The 19916-nt window shown below is 41.7% G+C and overlaps 1 protein-coding gene across 4 annotated transcripts; it reads left to right on the forward strand.

Moving 5' to 3' along the window:
- Window positions 1-1727: 1727 nt before the first annotated feature.
- LOC310955372 (homeobox-containing protein 1) lies at window positions 1728-18003 on the forward strand. Of its 4 annotated transcripts, none has more exons than XM_083925186.1 (11): window positions 1728-1867; window positions 2747-2858; window positions 4113-4539; window positions 4828-4913; window positions 8166-8276; window positions 10170-10376; window positions 11886-12042; window positions 14141-14223; window positions 15436-15531; window positions 15680-15798; window positions 16132-18003. In XM_083925186.1, exons 2-11 carry the CDS (start codon window positions 2777-2779, stop codon window positions 16264-16266), a joined length of 1503 nt encoding a protein of 500 aa, XP_083781312.1. In that variant the 5' UTR covers window positions 1728-1867; window positions 2747-2776; the 3' UTR covers window positions 16267-18003. The 4 variants fall into 4 exon arrangements, with proteins under 4 accessions (XP_083781312.1, XP_083781314.1, XP_083781315.1 ...); XM_083925188.1 differs by having other exon boundaries at window positions 15683-15798; XM_083925187.1 differs by having other exon boundaries at window positions 1735-1879.
- Window positions 18004-19916: the final 1913 nt, after the last annotated feature.

Here is a 19916-nt window from a genome sequence, read left to right on the forward strand (position 1 = left end):
CTGAGTTTGCTGTCTTTTCCCACCCTTGCTCCTTTTCTTGGAGTGTCTGTCCTCTGTGGCCTGAAAGAGGGATGACTTGTCCCCCTGCCACCATCATGTTGAGATGACTCTCCAACATGATGGCGCTCTCCTCTGATCTGCTTTCAGTGATTTCATGCATTAACATGCTTAAAATATGGCAAATTAAGTATTTTTTCTAAAAAAAAAGGATGGTCATTGGAGGGGTGCTGCAAATAACCGCCTTGTTCATATTGTTTTAAAATGGTCAAAAATATAAATGCAGTAGGCTTTGTTCCAGCACACGTTGGGGTGTAATGATCCATCTGGATAAGTGTGTCGATGAAATATCATCTTAACGATATGCATTTATTTTGAAATTCCCACTTAATATTTATCCTTTTTATGAAAAAGTATAGATTATTTTTTATTTTAAAGTCTGGAAGAGCTCAATAATAACATTCACAAATCATATTTCAGTTGCTTTTTGTGAGTTGATGGTTTAATGCCCCTGAGCTGAATCAAAATCACTTTGAGAATTTGTGATACCGGTAAATACTGCCTCGTTCGCAATCGTACCGCGTTGCAAATAATCTATATAATATTGTACTGAGATGAAACTTGTGATTTACACAAGATCTACAAGCAAACACACACACAAACACACGCACGCAAGCACACACACAGACACACACACACACACACTGCACAATAGATGCTTGTTTCTTTAATAATATCTTTGTGCATTGTTGAATAAGCGTCATATAATTCAGGGTCCTCAACATGGCAGTAAAGTCTGTGTGATTCAGGCAGTTGCCGTGGCCACATGGCGAGCACCAACTAGCCGAACACTCACACGAGAGCAACTGCTGCCCTCTCTCTTCTCTCTGCCTGAACTAGCAGTAGTGTTGTGTGAAATCCTAATTACTGCAGAAATCTTAAAAGTACATGTTGATCATTAGGGGCACAGAGACGCACTAAGAAAGAAGTACAACAAAAAGTGACTTGTGCAGCCACTTTGTTACTTTGGCTCTCCTCAATTTGTCTGCACACATAATGCAAAGTAGTTGGTGTGAACTACATGAAAAAAATGCACATATTTGAAGTGATCATTTACAGACCGTTGAATCAAGCAATAGGTTAAGAGGCTGAAAGCATCACAGTGCTGGAGATGATGATTCTTGTGGGTTTCAGGAGTACTAACACCCCTTTCAAATTAGCAGCCAACTGGATAATTGATGGTTAATTAATTGCATTGCTGGTTTTAGACTGTATCATAATTATTATTATTATATCATCATTGTTGTCGTGTTGTGTCAATATAAATGCTTGCATATGAAAAGGGCAGCTTATATCCGCAGACAAACGCACTTATGTAGGGTGGTGCTGCGTCAAGGTACAGATTTAGTAACATAGTTTTCTTTTGCTGACCAAAATAAAAGGATAATAAACTTAACGGTTGGAAAATGCTTCCTTGACTAGATATGTGTAATTATGAGCATGGTTGGTATTTTAATTTCCTAATAAGTTTGCTGACATTCAACCTTTACTTTCATTGCGGTACACTGTGGTGTTTAAACCCAGCTGTGATATTTTGAGTGGGTAGTACAGTACGACCGGAACTCATAATCATACTCCTTGTTAGCTTGACAGTGGTGTCGGGTGAGGGGTCATAAATTGAGACAGACTCCCCACATTTGCATACAGTATTTCCCCACTGCATAGCTGAAAGACAATATGACCCTGCGCCGTTCACCCTCCGCTCCTTAATCCACCGTCTCCTCCGAGAAGTGACTTTCTCCAGCGGGGTTTGGGTGGACCGCCACTTTCTCTACAGTTTCCCCCCGCCTCCCCCTCCGTCCGCCGGGGGGTAAGTGAGCATGTAAGTGAGAGGTGCTCCGCGGTGCTGGGACAATCCGCTGCTAGCTATCGGCTAACTTAGCTAGCTAGCGAGCTAACTCGTTAGCAGCTGGCTGTGCCCCAGCCCCTGGAGCTAACACCAAGTGTGTGCTTGGTTAACCACGAAGGTTTCAGACATAGCCGCACAACGTTATTACTATCCGTGTAACTTCTAAAGTGCAAGTTTAAACGAGTTGTTAGCCAAGGCGAGACACACTGAAGTGTCAATAGAAACACATTCAACATTAGTGTATATTATGTCCTTCAAAATTAAAGCGAAATTTCCACACCGAGTTTTCAGAAACGACCACACAGTGTAATAATCACATTGAAATATGTACAAATATGACTTTTGATAAACTTCGCATTGCCGTTGAGATAGTGTGAGTACAGTAAAACAAAACATACAGTAACGTATTTGTAACTTTTACTCTATTTTACCCCTATCCTTTAGGTATTGTATTTAGGAAAGATTTTAAGCCCCTGCCAGACGTTTACAGGTTACCTAAACAAATGCATGATATTAAGTGAATATTTGGTCTTCAGCACTGTTTTATCTGCTCTTGCGAGAGTAGTCTGAAGCAAAGAGAGGTCATGTCATTACGACTTTTATTCTGATGGCCACATCGCATGACTTCCGCTGTGTGTTTGACTCGTACTGGCTAACTTAACTCAACAAGGTAACAAGCAGCAGCTGGAGCTGGTGCTCAGGGAAACCGACCGGAGTTCACGGCGTTAGCTTAGCCAACACTAGCCTGCTAGCGAGTCATCTGTTGTAGGTTTGCCAGCATGCTAATAGAGGCAGCTTAACCGCAACACACTGCAGCGAGTGTCCTGTCTGACTCTGTAGAGGTCCAGCCGAGCTGAACTCCGCGGAGCCATGCGACAGTGGTGTGTCCCCGCTGCGACCCCTCGCACCGAAGCACTCCCGGGGCGCCTGTCTGTGTCACCCCCTCCGTCAGGTAAGATAACCTCGGGGACAGGACGCGGCTTAACTTCATTTTAAAGCGAAAGCTGGTTGGCTGTTTCGTTCGGAATCGTACATGTTTGCACGGAAAGGTCCCAGAATAGCAGCGTGATAAAACTGTCACACTTAACTGGAAAACATAACAACACTTAAAGCGAAGTTTTTGTATCTGGCGTGTTAACTTTGTCCTGTATGTCAACAAAAGTAACGTTACATGTGCCACACTGTTGGACTTGACACATCTTAAAAATGTAAAGAGTCCCTGATGTAAATGTGGCATGCAGCCCCATTTAACGAGATCTACTTTTTAAAGTGGCTCTGCTTGTTGGAGTGTAACATTGTGCATTTGGGTGGAAGTATTGTATATGAAGTTTGATGTGAAAAATAATAAACTCATACCTATGTTGAGTTAAAGAGGGGTTGCCTCAGATGGGTGAAACGTGACGTTATGTTGTCCCAGATGTCTCTTTTCAAGTATGCACGGTCATGTCAAATTGCAAGAGTATCTAAATGAGTTGAATGTGATCTTCACACTGTAGTCTGTCAATTAACGGAGAATGCTAAGGCAAGGCTTCCTACCACCCTGCACATGACAGACAGGCACAGGACCTAGAAAGATGGATGGATGTGACTAGACTGAATAGACCTGATGTTAGGTTATGTATGCTGGGGTGATCTTACTTTAATTCTGCCCTGGACAAATCGAGCAAGGTTAGTCCCATGTGTCTGTGCCAAGCGCTTCAAAGGGTGCCAATTTTTTTTTTCTTTTGAATGACCCAAAGGTTCTTCAGAGGATAATGTAGTCTGTGTTTTTTTTTCTCCTAAGTTCAGTTTTATAAACCAGTCTTGTATTTAGTCAAAGTGCTTCGGTATTAGAAGAACTTGAATTATTCAAGATGAATGAACACCAACAAAGGGAGGGTAATGTTTGAATGTCTGTTTTCATCTATTAATAATCCTTTCATCAATCATCAGTTTGTCTGCAGGTTCTGAAAAAGTTTGTGACATACTATCTAAATTTAAGATCTATCATAGAGATAAATATAGCAGTATATGTGCTGGTAACGCTTTGTGAAGTCTTGGGTTGCTGTTTATCTGGTGAGAAATCAACCTGAGCAGGCAGAGCTTTGGTGTATTAATAGAGCTACAGTTGGTTCATATTCACTTACAAAATTGGTCTTGTATTTCCTTCAAAATGCCAGTCTCAGATTCACTTGATCAAACGTACACCTCCACATTATGTCTGCAGATGCCAGAATGGAGTGCTGTGAGGTGGAGCCACGCTACACCATCGAACAGATTGACCTCCTGCAGCGCCTACGTCTATCCGGCATGACCAAACCTCAGATCATCCACGCTTTGGAGTCCCTGGAGAGGCTCGACCCGGACCACCGCCCGTCACACTGCGACTCCCAACCCGCCCCGTCCAACAACACCCCCACCACAGCCGCTCCAGCCCCGTCCTCATCTTCATCCTCTTCCTCCTCGCTCTCCCTAGCCTCTGCTACCACCCAGACCTCCGGCCTGGACGGCGCCGCTCTGTCCCCCAGCAATAGCTACGAGGCCTCGCCTCCACCCCTCTACCCTCCCAGCGTGGCAGTTCAGCGGTCATTCAGCTACGACATGATGGGAGAGGAGGAGTGGGACCTGGAGGAGAAGGTGGAGGAGTACATGAGGTGAGCAGGGAAAGAGGAGCACGATGGAGCTTAGTGTTATCAGAGAGCTGGGAAGCAAGACGAAAAGGATGGTAGAGACAAAGTGAGACTATTATAACATCAGATAATGACAGCTACTGTCCCCTGAGCCCTAGGCTTATTCTCCAGAATTTTACTGGAGGTAATTCAGGTCAGGTGTTTAGGGATGGCTGAGAAAAGAGAAGCATCAGTGAATAAGGTTAGTCAGAGCAAAGGCTGTTGTTTTAACCACCGTGTAATCGTTCTAATGCCATGATGTTGTTTATACAGGAGAGACAGCAACCTGGTGAAAGAAGAGATCAAAACTTTCCTCAACAATCGCAGGATCTCTCAGGCAATCGTCGGCCAAGTTACAGGTACGCTGCTTTGTTTGTGAAGTTTTGAACAGCTACGAGGAAAAATGTCACAAGTGTGCAGTTATAAACAGTGCTGAAATGAAGGGATGGGAATCCTTTGACAATCTCATGGTTGATTTGAATGTGATTCTTGGTGTTCTGATTAAGATTAATTCTTGGTTCAATAAGTAGAAAAGTTCTGTATCTAACTCCAGCGTACTGTGAGCCAAAGCGTTCACTTGTGTAAAACACAGACTGGTTGAGATGAAGGTCACTGTCTGACTGTGCTGTGTGGGAGCATGCAACCTTATTTGAGAATGTAAGCTGCAGTAATTTGGAAACCTGTTACAGTGTTGCACATTAAAATAAAGAAATGAAAGTTTACTAAGTGATCACCAACACTTGCTGAGTGTCTACACTGGAGATCAAAATTAGAGAACAAATCATTAATACTTGATTTATTCTGAAATACTGTTATTTTTTTACTGCTCAGAATTTGATAGAATATCCGCTGAGGCTATACCACTACTGTACTTGGATGTTTGTTTTTTTTAAATAACCAAGGCACTACAACAAAAACCTGTATTTTGTGAGAGAAAGAAAACAGTGAACAAAATTATACCTCCCAGTTATTGGTGTTATTCTGGCACCTGGTGACAATTTACTTAATTGTTGTACACACCCTATTTATCTGAAGCTCTTCTGGTTACTTTGTAAGTGCTGCTCTAAGGAGACTGAAACCCTGAGACAGCCGGTTGTCCAGATGAAGGCCAAATGGATGACCCTCTGCAAGAGAGGTTGGGCGTTCACAGTCTGTGGTTTCAAGAATATCGAAACTTTACAAGAACACAGATTCATTTAAGTCCCTCAAAAAGGCCGGTCATCCACGTAAGACAAGTGCACAAGAGGACAGGAGTATGCAAAGACTCTCAATGGGGAATCGGATTAACACTGCAGCTGGAGTTGCTCTCCAGGATCTGTCTCGGCACACAGTGTCTCGTCATTTAAGACAATTTGGACTTAAACCCCACTCTGCAGTGACCAAACCTCTCATCTAAAGCAGAAAGAATAAAAAGGTTAGACTTGCCTTTGCTGAGGAGCATGTTGTGTGGACAAAGGAGAACTGGTCCAGAGTGACTTCAGTGATGATTTATTATTTATTTGGGTCTGATGGGAAACATTATGTTGGGCGTAGGACTGGGGAAAGACCGAACCCAAAGTGTGTAAAGAAGTCAGTTAAATTTGGAGGAGGAAGTGTCATGGTTTGGGGATGTTTTCTGCAGCAGGAGTTGGGCATGAAGTCATTCAAAGCTGTGGTCTCTACACTTCCTGTTCATTTTTGAATCCTATAGAAGAAAACATTGTGTAAATCTTCTCTTTTGACACAGTGGCTACTGTTCTCTAACTGTGCTCACTGTTTTTTTCACAAAATAAAGGTTTTTGTTGAAGTGCCTTGGTTATTTAAAAAACATGCTAGGACAGCAGTGCTATAGCCACAGCTGTTATTCTATCAAATTCTGAACAATAAAAAACAGGCACTTTTGATGATTATTTTCAACTAAAACTGGTACCGAAGGTCCTCCAGCAGCAGCGCTAGCTGTGTTCAGTCAGCTCAGAGTTGTCAACATTAACGGCGGGTGTTAACATTGATGGCAAAAGTATTGATACTTTTTCCACTTAGTATCTAATCCGATACTAAGTTTTAGTATTGCTTTTTTTCGAGTATCGATTGTTTTCGACAGTCCTAAAAAATTAGTCAAAAATCCCTCCAAAATACCACATAATGACACCCGGACCTTGAGGATTACCATAGAGAAATCCAGGTTGTGATGTGGGAACAAAAATGTTTGCTATTTGGTGATTTCTGCAAGAATTGCATTTTTTTGTTCTGGAAACTGCTCAGATGGAAACTGCTTAATGTCAATATACCTTGGAAAGCCATTCTGAATGCGCCATTATTTTATTTTGTGGTTTTTAAGTTTCACAAGGTCACAACAACTCATTTCATACAGTGAGCTCAAGTTTAAAAGAATGCTGTCAATTACAATGGGGACTAACATCATCACACGTGAATACATCTCATTGAATCCACAAGAGTCTCAACGTTTCAGTTTATGCAATTCAAGACTGTTTATGGACCTCAGTATGGAGAAATATTCAAATATACAGTTTAATAACATGCTGATACGCGGTCGAGCATTTTAGTCTGTATCAGAGGCATTTCTATTAGAATAACTCTAAAAAGTAATCTTTTAAGCAAAAATGCCTTGCCATCCAAACAGTTGCTTGGTCCAGCTTCTCAAATGTGGCAATATACTTCCTTTTCTCATCGATTCTTGATCAATTTTCTGTGTAAAAAAAGTCAGCCTACACAGGTTTTCGGTGTCAACTGTTTCATTATCTCAGAATCTGAACACAGTTTGCATTAAATGAGAGAACATTTGTGTATTTTTATTTTTTTATTTAGGTCTGCTAAGCCTGCCTGCGTGGTGCTAATGTTATTATAAAGCCATGCTTTGGACCGTTTGCTCGCTCTTGTTGCAAATTTCCGGAGTGTGACGTCCATGTTTTGCACAACAGTCAGAAAAAGTGCTAACAGGAATGGATAAGCTCGGAGGCATACAATTCCTATTTCAATATACACTATGTTACTGATTCTCAATTCCCATCCTTAACGGATAAAAAATGTTAATAAACTATTAATCAATGAATTGAAAAAATAACTGACGGATAAATATGAAAATCTAAATTACAACTTGCAACCCAAATTATAACACATCATATTATACGCCATATTGTACAACATACAGCACATCATATTATACAATATAAGGTACAATGTTCAGTTCAATGAGCCTCTATCAACAACCCAACAAGTCGTTTTCTTTTTAGGGGGGTAAAGGTATAACTACTTTACTAGACATGTTTTTCAAGCAGTCAGTTAATGCACTTTTGGTTGTTAAATATAATAATGGATGAAGAACAATGCAGTAGCTTATAGCTAGGTGCTACTGATGGGTAGAGAAGGGTTTGTTGCGTCCACAGCCAAGGCTTCAAATAGCCAAGAAGTAGCAGCGTGTTCACAAAGTATTGCACCAAACCATGTGTCCTTAATTAAGGTATTGATGTTGGGACGGCTTCATTAGCTTAACAGAAGTCTTTTTCCGAGCTGGCTCACAGCCGATCCCCACAGTACAGATACTCTTGGAGCACCATGAAATAAATCAATGACTTTAATGTGTTAAGATAACATGCCTTGCCTCCTGCACGCAGGCATCAGCCAGAGTTACATCTCCCAGTGGTTGCTGCAGCAAGGCCTGGAGATGAGCGACTCCAAACGCAGAGCTTTCTACCGCTGGTACCTGCTGGAGAGAAATAACCCAGGTGAGGCACCGTACGGGGCAGTGTGAGTGTTGTAGGGTTGAGACAGAAGTGTTTTGGATACAGAATCAGAAATACTTTTATAATCCTAGGGGGAAATTATTTTTATAACAAAAGTCCAGATATACAAACAACAAATATTATACAGACTAAATATATTAGAAAAAACTCAAATTTAAATTTACAGCAATGACTATTTACAGTAGTGAAATACATACAAGATCAAAGATTGTCTGTGGTTGAGTCTGAATTACAGAGAGGGGCTGACAGGCTCTCCAAGGGATGTGTTGTGTAGTTACTACAATGTAGTACAATGTAGAATTTGACTATTACAGAGCAGAGGAGAGGGATTATAGATCATAACAAGGATGATGAATGTTAGGTACAGAAAGACTGATGATGAGAAAGTGCAGATCAGCGCCTCAAGGTTGAATGTCAGATTAATGATAATAGATTAGGTAACGTAGGAAGGAAAGCATGAAAAGGGGATTTTGTGTTAAGTGAATGTGAACCACTGCTTGCTATCCTTCCCCTGCCATCTGTCCTCCTCTTTACCTCCATCCTCCTGCATGGTAAACCCGCACACCTCTTGATTCCTCGCGCTTACTCCATCCTGGTCCTCGAGGGCTGTGAGGTCAAGGAAGGACACGAGACAAATCTATAATTTCAGAGGAAAGACAAATGATAAAGGTAGTCCTGTCACAGGAGATGCTAATCAATAATGTTAAGGCTTCTGGTTTGCAAATGAAACTTTAGTGGGTGAATGCGGTTTGTCCGTACAGGCTAGAGTAACAGCTTGGATAGGTGTTGACCTCTCCATGTCCTAGGATACAGGGATATAGTTAAAGGTCCCATATTGTAAAAAGTGAGATTTCAGGTTAAGGTGCCATATAAATACTGTGAAAGTAACGCACAATCCACACAGAAATGCACACAGCTCGTATTCAAAAACTGTGAGTTTAAACGGTTGTGATGTCACAACTATACTGTATATAGGTAGAAAGTGCCGCTACGTTGCAATTACAGTCATTACCCGGCTACAATGAAGGAGCAGAGACTCCAGTAGCGCAGATGCAGAAGACCCGGAAACACTGACCAATCAGAGCAGACTGGACTCTTTCAGCAGGGGGTCTTAAAGAGACAGGCGCTAAAACACAAGTATATTCAGACAGACAGTATGAGAAAATGATGTGTTATTTGAATATTAAAGCATGTAAACATGTTCTAGTAGAACCCTAAAATACAAGTATGAACCTGAACATGAGTTTAATTTGGGACCTTTAAACATTCGGTATGGCTTTAAACAGCTCCAGTTTACCACACGAGTGAGTGCTAAGGGTGCTCAGAGCTTTTATTGGTTTGTGCCAGGCAACACATATTCACAGTAAATTCTGTCCTATTTTACATGATCAGTGCTATGAAACCAAACCGCCGGTGGACCATCTGCTTACACTTCATCTTAATCCTTTATTTTTTTCCCCCCACCCACCCAAGTTTTTCCTTAGCGCCTCTGTAGTTCTCAGCCCTGATGCTGGAGGTACTCTGGTGCTGGTTTTCATTCCTACATGGCTAACAAACTTGTTATTAACAGTGATACTAACAATAATAACTAATTTCTTCATTGGCCACAAGGCTTTGCTTCTGATGCAGGCTCCTATTGACCTGTCCATCATAAATTTAAAAAGAAGCAGTTACTTAATTGGCAGATACACTGGAATACATTGTAAAGCATTTGTGGTAACATTGATTATTACTAAAAACTGCCTGGCGGGTCTACAGGAGTGTGTCAGTTAACCCAATTAACTCTCAGTTTCCAGTGACATTAGGCTAAACTGGTGTCCATAATTGAATCCTTGGCTGTGGCCTGCCTGACCGTTGGTTTTGTCCCGACTGAAGGGCTTAGGTGGAGTGAAAGCCAGCACAGCGTGAGTCCCACGCCCAGGGCCAGGGGAGGGGACAGAGACGGGACGGTAGCAGGGGCAAGTGGCAGCCTCCCCAACCCCAACACCAACCTCAACCCCAACCCAGTGTGGAGCAGGCAGAGAGAGCTGCTGATGCATTTGCTGCCATGGTACGCTGCCGCAGCCGCCCAGGCCCAGCCAGGTAACCGCCCGCCCCCTCTCTGCCCTGGTCCCCAGGCTTCAGCAGCTTGCCACAGGGGACGCCTGCACATCAGCCGGCCTGCATGCCAATCACCCCGTAGCTTCTCTGTCAGCTTGGGATGCATTTCAACAGTCTCAGGTGGCAGAGATAAACTGCAAGATTGAACCCTGAATGCTAAAAATGGGACAGTTCCATACTATTGAAACCCTCTGGACTTTGCTATAGAAGCAGCCTGTCGCACCTGCTACATGTCACATGTGGTTTAGTTTGAGCACAGTGTAAAAGTTGCTCTATTACTTGGTTAAACAGATGGATGCAGGTCTTAAAAAGCACTGGATTTAGTTTCTTTAAAAGATGCCTTAGAACATATTTGAGTGTTAATACTTTTGTAAATAACATCTAAGTATTTTATCTTACCTGCTGATGGCAGTCGTGTTAGCTGTTAAATCCTTATTTTTGTGGAGGTTAAGTCAGCACCATTAGACCTGTGGCAAACACTGTCTCTGCTGCTAGGTACAGTAGTTAAGAAGCTCATAGTCTCATAATGGGCAGATGATGATTTAAGCAAAAACTTAAATTAATTAATTCATTAATCGTTTACTATTGCTTAATCCATCCACCCTTTTTTCTGCGGGTTGCATTACATTCATTTTATCATGAACAGGCTGCTGCTGGGAAGTTATTTGTGGTCTACTGATTTGGGTTTTTCAGTTGCTGATGTCGATACTTAGAAAGCAGGTCTGCCATAAGGCCGTATATATAATGCCGTATATTTAATACAACAAATTAATAAGAGGAAGAAGCGAGACAGAGCATTGGTGAACTTAAATGAACATTTATTTAACACTGTTATTGTCTGCATTGTCTCTGTTTAGTAGGTGTAGGGGATAACTCGCAGCAGTTTTCATAATGAGAAGTAATGACATCTCTTTTAAATATAATAAAGTAGTCCCTACTGGTTTTCCAAGACTTCAGTCAGAACACATTCTCTTTCATTTATACCATGAGGTTATTTCCTGTCAGACTACAAAAGTGTATGTTTATTATGAAGACATGAAGGCTTTGTGTCGTGTTCTGCAGTTCCAGTTAATTGGAGTAGACGATGTTACAGGTGTGATTTATGCTGCATTCAGTGGAGATGGGGTGTATTTTTATTGAGGTAAACAGACAAACACCTGATGTTTCAAATGGTAGCTACTTCAAATGAGAATGAGAGGAGGCACTTTTTTTATTTAATTTTCTGTTTTTGTTAGTATTTAGAGTCTGAATGATGCACTGGGGAACGTCACTCTCTGCAACTATGTTTTGAATACAGTTGACTCACCGTAATTAACTTAAAGTGTAAGTTCAAATGTTACAGCTGAATTAAGAGGTGAGTTTTGAATGAAACTAACTAGTTCTAATGTAGCAGTCAATGTTGACTTCCGTTACTAACATGCAGCTGTAGTCTAAACACAATCACTGTCTTTGTTTATTCTCAACAGTTACATTGTCGCATGTTTTCTGCAGGGGCCACCTTATCAATGCGGTCTCTGGTGAAGGAGGAGCCTGACTGGAGGACAGGGATCATGGCAGGCGACAGGGCAGGGATGGTGGGTGGGCCTCTGAGGCTGCGTAGAGGAAGCAGGTTCACCTGGAGGAAGGAGTGCCAATCAATCATGGAGAGGTGAGCGGGTCTCGGTGCTACAGAGAGAGTCAGGATTTCGGCTCTGTTATACATCTTTCTTTCATATATCGTCAACTGTAAAGGATGAAATTTTACTCAGGAACTCAGTTTTAATCCTAATAAAAACTGACCTTTATTCTAGCATCATCAATGAATAACTTCAAATCGCGTTTTACTGTATATAAACAAAACAAGGACTGCAAGTCATAATTATTTTCATCATTGATTGGTCTAACTCTTATTTTCTCAATTAATCAAATAAACTTTTGTTCTATAAAATGTCAAAAAGGGCGGGCGTCCACCAAGGGGGGATTCCACTGGTTCCGAAACGAAGACCAATATATCCAGTATAGAAGTCGATGAGAAAATTACCCAACTTCTCATTTGATTTATTACCTCAGTAGACATTTTCCTAATGAGTTTATTTTCTCAATCTTCTTCAACAGTACGATTTTCATTTTGTAAATGATTTACAGTAAAATAAACAATAAAGCAGGATGTGATTTAAGGCTCGTCTAGCTTCTGATTAACAGGTCGCCATGCAAACAACAGGATAGAGGCTCAGCGATTCAGGGCGCACTCACACTGTCCATCCGTACCGTGCCAAAGCACGTTTCATGGCTTAAGTCTAGTTCGTTTGACCAGTGTGAGTGCATGGCCCGGTTGGGAGAGGTGGGCTTTTGTAAAGCACGTTTGCACGTGTACGAGCACGAGGTCTACAGCGGTTCTGACGTCATTTTATGTGCGCCTGTTGGGACATAGAAAAAAGGAAGACGGACCATGCGCAGAAATTTAAAACAATGACAGCAAAAGTTTCATGTTGGTGTGATACGGAGGTGGAGTGTTTACTGCAGATTTGGTCGGATGATGACAATGAGTTCAAAAAACACACAAAACGTTACAATGTTTTCTGCGCTGCTTTCCGTTATGTGGCCAAAAGGCTGCACGCTTTTGTAAACAAAGCGTTGCATTGCGAAAACAATCAATCAATGCATTGACAATTGAATTGGAAACACGATTACTTGCTGAGTTTGTTGTTTGCATTGAACTGTAAAAAAAGCTTATCAAGAGCAACCAAAGTCTGCGGAAAACAGATGGCTTCAGATGAATCTGAACACATCAGCACTGGTTCAAGCATCAAGTCATGGATTGTTACTCACATATAATAGGAATGCAGCATTGCTTGAGGTAATTGTCAATGTTAATAACACTCCCAGGGTGAAATGTCCTTTAGTGTCTTACTGTTGCAGTAGTATGCCATTTTCTATCCGGTGTATTGTGTCACTCTATGTAACTCATTTGTCCCAGACAGTAACCCAGAAGGATGCAGAGAAAGAGGATTCAGCATTCCTCTACAGCCTTATCCGCTGTGTGCAATTGATTTCTCTATTACATGGTTGCTGTAAGAATAGGGTGCAGTCTGGGTACTCACAGTAATAAGACTACACAGGCCCTCAGACAACACTCACCAGCAGTCCCCCCGGATTACGCAATTCTACTGCAGTGCTGATCCCTATGAGCTAGTTTAGCCCCAAGGACGATACTGTAGAGGTGAAGATGATGTAGTGTGTGTATATGTGTGCGTCTGAGACAGCAGGATAGTGTGCGTCTGAGTGGACAGGATAGGGCAGCTCAGAGGGTGAAAGGAAAAGAGAGCTGGAAGAAATTGATCCCTGTGTGTTTAGTAATGTGAGCTAATGATTCTTATTCAGCCTTGGAGGGAAGGAGCTAGATATGAGAGAGGAACATTTGGAGAGGGGAAAAAGGTTACTATGATTCTTGATGTGTAACTTTTCTGTTCTACGAGAGAATCTTGAAGAGATTTCTAGCATGCAATACTTGAATTGCAAAAAAATAATCCACTTAAAGCATCCATTAATCTATTCATCCACAGTAAATACTTCTCCTGAAGCTCTTCCACTGTATAAATATTATCCTTACTCTCTTCTGGTTCAATACAAAGACTCAGAGTAGATGAAGTGTAAAACGAGGAGGTACCTAGCATGGCTCAGACTGGTGCCGCCTTCTAATAAATGTGTAGTCGGTGGTGCAATATGATTTAAGTGTTTCCAATACTGTCGATGTTTTTCTCTAACAGCTTCTTCATGGAGAACCAGTACCCAGATGAAGCAAAGCGAGAAGAGATTGCCAATGCCTGCAACTCTGTCATTCAGAAACCAGGTACTGTACCGAGGCTTGCTCCTGTCAACAATGTCCTTATTTATGATTTACAGCGACTCAACAATTCCTCCATGAGCAACTGCAAATTGCAATATCTATATGTATATCCAGTAATCTTGTGCACAGTGGCAACAAAAGCCAGCCATCGTATGCTGGAAGTTGTGTTTGAGCTGTGACTCTTTCACTGAACTTGGGCTACGTTCACATTACAGGACTTAAAGTGTAATTCAGGCGCAAAATCATACCATGGTCTTTTTCGGCACATATAAATAAAATGAATCGCCAACAACGTAGTTAGCAAACCCAGAGTTTATTAAAAGAGTGTTTTGAAAGATTTACCAACTGGCCCCAGTATCAGCTCCTCTCATAGTAAAGTCCATTCAAGTCGATTACCAAAAAGGAAATCCAAAAGGAACGAGTACATTGATGCTGTGTTTTATGTGTAGGGATACTTATCTTGCTACTGCAGAGGTCTGGTGTTATTTTGAGCAGTATTAATGGTTAAAAAAGCAGTTTTCACCATGCTACCCGGAGCTAATCAGTGTTACCCGTGTTTGGCTGTTGGCGACTATTAGCGACGGGGATATTTGGAGAAGTATTAGTGGTTAAAAAGTTGTTTTAATGCATTCACCGTAATGCCTCGGGCTAATGTTAGCCACGTCTGGCTGTTAGTGACTCTCCAGGATTTATCCGTTAATAGTTCGAACACGGAAAAAACTGTTTTGATGACTTATTTAATGTATAGTGTCGAAAAAAACCATGGGGTGATTTTGTGCCGGAATTGCACTTTAATGCTTAAGTCAGATTTTTGACATTTTTTCCCCCTGGATCCAATTTTTCTACCTAGACTGTTCACATTCATTTTTGAAGTGGCCCATATCTGACATCAGTGTGTCATGGTGTGAAGGGATTTATTCCCTGAAACACCTCACAAGTGCGTTGGAACAATAAAAAACATCACATGTTAGACAGGCATGTTGCGGCTGTAGCACAGCTCTAGCAACCGTAGCAGAGCTGTTTACTGAAGGTCCCTCTCTGCTTTAAACCTGCACCTGGTGTTTGTTTTGTGTAGAACTGAATCTATTTTTCTAAATGATGTAATGATGCTGCTGTAAAATGAAAGATACTGTCATAGATGATGACAGAGATCCTGCAGTTTAGCCATATTTGCTGGCACTCTAAGTGAGAGATTTCGCGTATTTCATCACCCAGGCTGTAAGCTATCTGAGTTTGAGCGTGTGACAGCATTGAAGGTGTACAACTGGTTTGCCAACCGTCGGAAGGAGATGAAGAGAAGAGCAAATATCGGTGAGGACCCTCTCACTTCTATGTTTCTACTAAACATCAACTTTTAATGAGATTAAAGTTGACAAAATGTTCTGAAACATGTCCCTGCACATCTATATTTCCCGTGTTTCCATCTCTTATCCTCTGCTTCCCTGTCAAACACAACCAGAAGCTGCCATTTTGGAAAGCCATGGAATTGAGGTGCCAAGTCCAAGCTGCCACTCAAATGGTGAGGAAGGAGAGATGCATGAGTTTGCTGATCAGGTGAATCATCGGTTCTCAGAGCAGGTAAGAACCAGTTACTTAAGAAGAAACAACAAACAGGCAACTAGTGGGAGGCTTCAGTGGCTGTGGTAACTGTAGCTGAAAAGTGACTGCCAGCGTTGTCACTGGCATCGAGTCTTTTCCACACACATGCTGAGTGTTAGCCAGGTCAGAGGTGGCTGATCATAAGAGCCAGTTCGCTGAGTACAAATAAAGAAACAGCAGGGAGTCTCTGAGGCAGCAGCACAAACACATGAATCTACAGAGTTTTATGCATTTAACCCCTGGTGGCTCTAATCAAGTGGATACAGAGTGTGTATCCCAATGTTTCACTTATGCACCCCTTCTTTTCCACAGGAAGACAGGCTTGTTGACCAACAAGATCCCTCCTCATTGGCTACTACAGAGGTTGCAGCCCTGCCAAGCCCCACCCCTCAAGTCCTTGATCAGAAAGAGGAGGATTCAAAAAGGGAGACTGTGGATGAAGAGTGACCAAATGTGGGGGAAGTTTGGATCATATTTTAATGAGATGAAATAGGAAAACAATATGTGTCTCCTCCTCCACCTATGTAGGGCCTTCGGGGCCTATGGCACCCAAAAATCAAAGGGAGAAGGGTGCTGAAGCTCGCTGAGGTGCCTCTGATGGTCAGGAGGCCACTGTATTTATCAACAGTAATCCTGCTTATATTAACAGCAATATACAGTATATAAATATATATATCAATATATAGTGCATTCCAAGATGGTATTAAAAAGCCTAAATTCCTTAGAGGGAGAATTATGTAAAGGATACCTCGCCCATTTAAAGCTATGCCTTTTCTTTGCTACATGCCTTCCTTTAGCCTTTTCAAAGGGTGGTTGTTTGATGGACTGGTGACACGAGTTCGCTGAGCCTGCAGGTCAGGTGTGTTTGCGTGTGGGGATCATTTCTGGTATCAAGGATCTAGTTTATGATGATACGAATGCCCTCCGCTTGCTTGAATGTCTTTGACCCAATCTGGTTGGTAAGACTCTAACCTCAATCAGTCGATTGATTCATTCAGTCGATCAATCAACGAGTGCTGTTGCTATCAAATCCGTAAAGCCCTGAGGGACAACTGGAATCTCAGGTAATCCCAAAACTGGTGGATAAGGACAGTTAAGAATCGTCTTAACACATGCTTTTATTTTCTTCATCTTCATTTCTTTCATCTAAACTGTGTTTAACCAAAACAGGATGTGTTATTTATACCTTTTTATATTAGCAAAACACGCCTAGGACAATATATCATAGCATCTCTGTCATCTGTCTTCTTTGTTATACTGAATGCTGCTGTTTTGGTCGTTTTTGTCGTATAACCTCATTTCAAAGTCTGTCTCAACTCAGCCAGTGAAGCTAGACTAGATACATAAGTCTACTCAGATTAGTATTATTTTAACGTTTGGAAGAACGCTAAAACAAATGTGATCAAAAAGAATGCGTCAGCCTACATGCTATAAGCACCTTCTCTTTTATTGGAATAAGCTAAAGCTTAAGCTCTTGTAATTTTGTATGACTGCAAAGCTGCACTTCAAAGTGATTCTCACTATAATTAAAAGAGGGAAGCGTTCCAGACTGCAGGCCCACCTGCGTTTGGGACGTTTTGGGCCTGGGACATGTACATAACCCAGAGAATATACACGTCTATGGGTGCTTTCCTTCAAATTACATTAGCACTATATAGAAACTGTTGTTTGTCAAAGTTGAATAGCTGACTTAAACTCTGCATAACTTAGTCCCCTATATCTACTGGCCCAAGGCCTTGGGAGTTGCTCCCTAAATGTTCATGAAATGGACAAAGATGGTTGTTCTCAAATGTCCTCCAATAGGGCGCTACCGTGTTACCTCCTTATGCCAAAGCTATGCCAAGGTGGAGATGAGCGACTGTGCTCACAGAAACAGTATATGACTCAGTCACAACACTATAGATATACAGAACATATATGTTTATTTGCTCAGTACAACACTAGCCAACTCTAGCTTACCTCAGAATATCTCTGTGTCATGAATGTGTTACAGGCTAACTGTCATAAAAGTGACAGCAGCCATTATTGTGACTGTTTATGATATGGACAGTGTTATGTAGCATTTATGACATTGGGGTTCGCCCCGTATTGTTAATGTATACTCACCTCAGACAGTTCTCTCGTCCAGCTTTGGATGCGAAACCCCAAAGCTGCGCGCTGTTTCTGATTAATATGCTCCTCTCTATCTGCTTTTATCTGACAATGAGAAAATAACAATAAAATTGTAAACAATGGCTGTGATAAGTCTGGATTTATTTTTCCAGTGATTTAAAGGGAACATTGTATTCTATGACTAGAACATGTTTACATGCTTTAATGTTCAGAAAACTTTTTCTCACACTGTCTGAATGGACCTGTGTTACCCCTGTCTGAAACACCGTTGTAGCTGCTGTCTCTTTAAGACCCCCATCCAGAAAAGTCTGCTCTGATTGGTCAATGTTTCAGGGTCTTCCACATCTGCACTCTCGCAGTCTCTGCACTTTCATCTCAGCCGAGGAATAACTGAAAATGCACTTTTTCGCATGTTACATTAAGAATGCTGTATTGAAGAACAAGAAAGAAAAAAACATTTAAAACGGCCATCGTGGACATTTGAGAATACATTTCAGAGTTTACGAGGTGCACCTAAATGCACCATGAAGCTCCTGTCCGCTCCCACATCAATGTTTAAGTGTAAATGGCTTGAGGTTCTAAGACGGTTGACAGAAATACAATTTACCCACATCAAAACAAAGTAACTAGACCTAGAGAAACAAGGCACCCTTCAAAACTGCTTATACTGTGAAGAAAGGACAGCACGGCAAATACACACTAACGTGCCTGCGCACTTCCAATTTACGGCAGTTGGCATCCAGCTTATTGGTACATCACTGTCCCCTTTCTTGTCCCCTCATCTTTGAAAATAAATTTTTTATGGATTTGCACAATTCATGTGGGTCACATTATATACAGCATATATCCTGACAGCTTATTAAGGCAAAGTTGGCCGAGATGTGTGCATTTCTCTGGATTGAGCGTTAAGATAGTTTCACAGTATTTATATAGCACTTCAACCTGATTTATACTTTTTACAATATGGGACTAATATGAATATGAAGGTTTAGGATAGAAGCATTTAGCTGGTGTCGATATGACGATGATAAAACGTCTGAGGGGCTTTTGAGCAAGGCCCTTAAAGTGATATTCCTGCGTAAAATCCTCCCAGGGTCTTTTTCAACAAATACACTCATCAAATAGGCCATCGAGACAATTTTGTTGTGTAACAACTATTAATGCAGATATCCCTGACAGCTGCTAACAGCGGAATGCGGCTAACATTAGCTCGGGACAGCATGATGAACGCATTAAAACAGCTTTTTTAACCACTAATACTGCTCATGAAAACACCAAACTCTGCAGCAGCATGAGAAGAGTCCTTAAACAAAAAACTGAAGCACCAATGGGCTCCTTCCTTTTGGATTGCATTTGGTAATTGACTTGAATGGACTTTACTATGAGAGGAGCTGGTACCAGGGCGAGTTGGTAAATCTTTCAAAACAGTCTTTTAATAAACTCTGGGTTCACTAACTATGTTGTTGGTGCATTGTTTTATGTTTACGGACTCTTCTCATGCTGCTGCAGAGGTTTGGTGTTATGAGCAGTGTTAGTGGTTAAAAAAGATGTATTAATGCGTTCACCATGCTGCCCCTCCACGTTAACCACATTCGGCAGTTAGCAACTGTCAGGGATATCTCCGTTAATATTTGTTACAGGAACACATTGTCTCGATGGCTTATTTGAGGAGTGTATTTGTCGAAAAAGACCCTGGATGATTATACACTGGAATTTCCCTTTAACCCCAACTGCTCCAGTGGAGCTGCTCAGGGGCCAGACTGTGGTCGTACTGGGCAGCTTCCAGATGTGAATGTGTTGTGTGGGTTCACAAAAGCATATGCTCTCAGTGAAACTATAAACAAACAAAAGTTAAAAAACTAAAATCAGGGGCGGCCGGTGGCACAGTGGTTAGAGCAGTTGCCCCATGTAAAGAGGCTGTGGGTCCTCAAGGCAGCGGCTGTGGGTTTGACTCCGACTTGCGGCCCTTTGCTGCATGTCTCCCC

The sequence above is a fragment of the Echiichthys vipera genome, assembly GCF_963691815.1.
Source record: "Echiichthys vipera genome assembly, chromosome: 13".
Taxonomy (NCBI): domain Eukaryota; kingdom Metazoa; phylum Chordata; class Actinopteri; order Perciformes; family Trachinidae; genus Echiichthys; species Echiichthys vipera.

Excerpts from the sequence above, each read along its gene's own strand:
- LOC310955372 (XM_083925186.1), top strand. The coding sequence starts at position 2,777 with ATGCGACAGTGGTGTGTCCCCGCTGCGACCCCTCGCACCGAAGCACTC. Across the intron at positions 14,224-15,435 it reads CTCTGTCATTCAGAAACCAG|GCTGTAAGCTATCTGAGTTT; the intron begins GTACTGTACCGA and ends TTCATCACCCAG. Across the intron at positions 15,532-15,679 it reads GAAGAGAAGAGCAAATATCG|AAGCTGCCATTTTGGAAAGC; the intron begins GTGAGGACCCTC and ends AAACACAACCAG.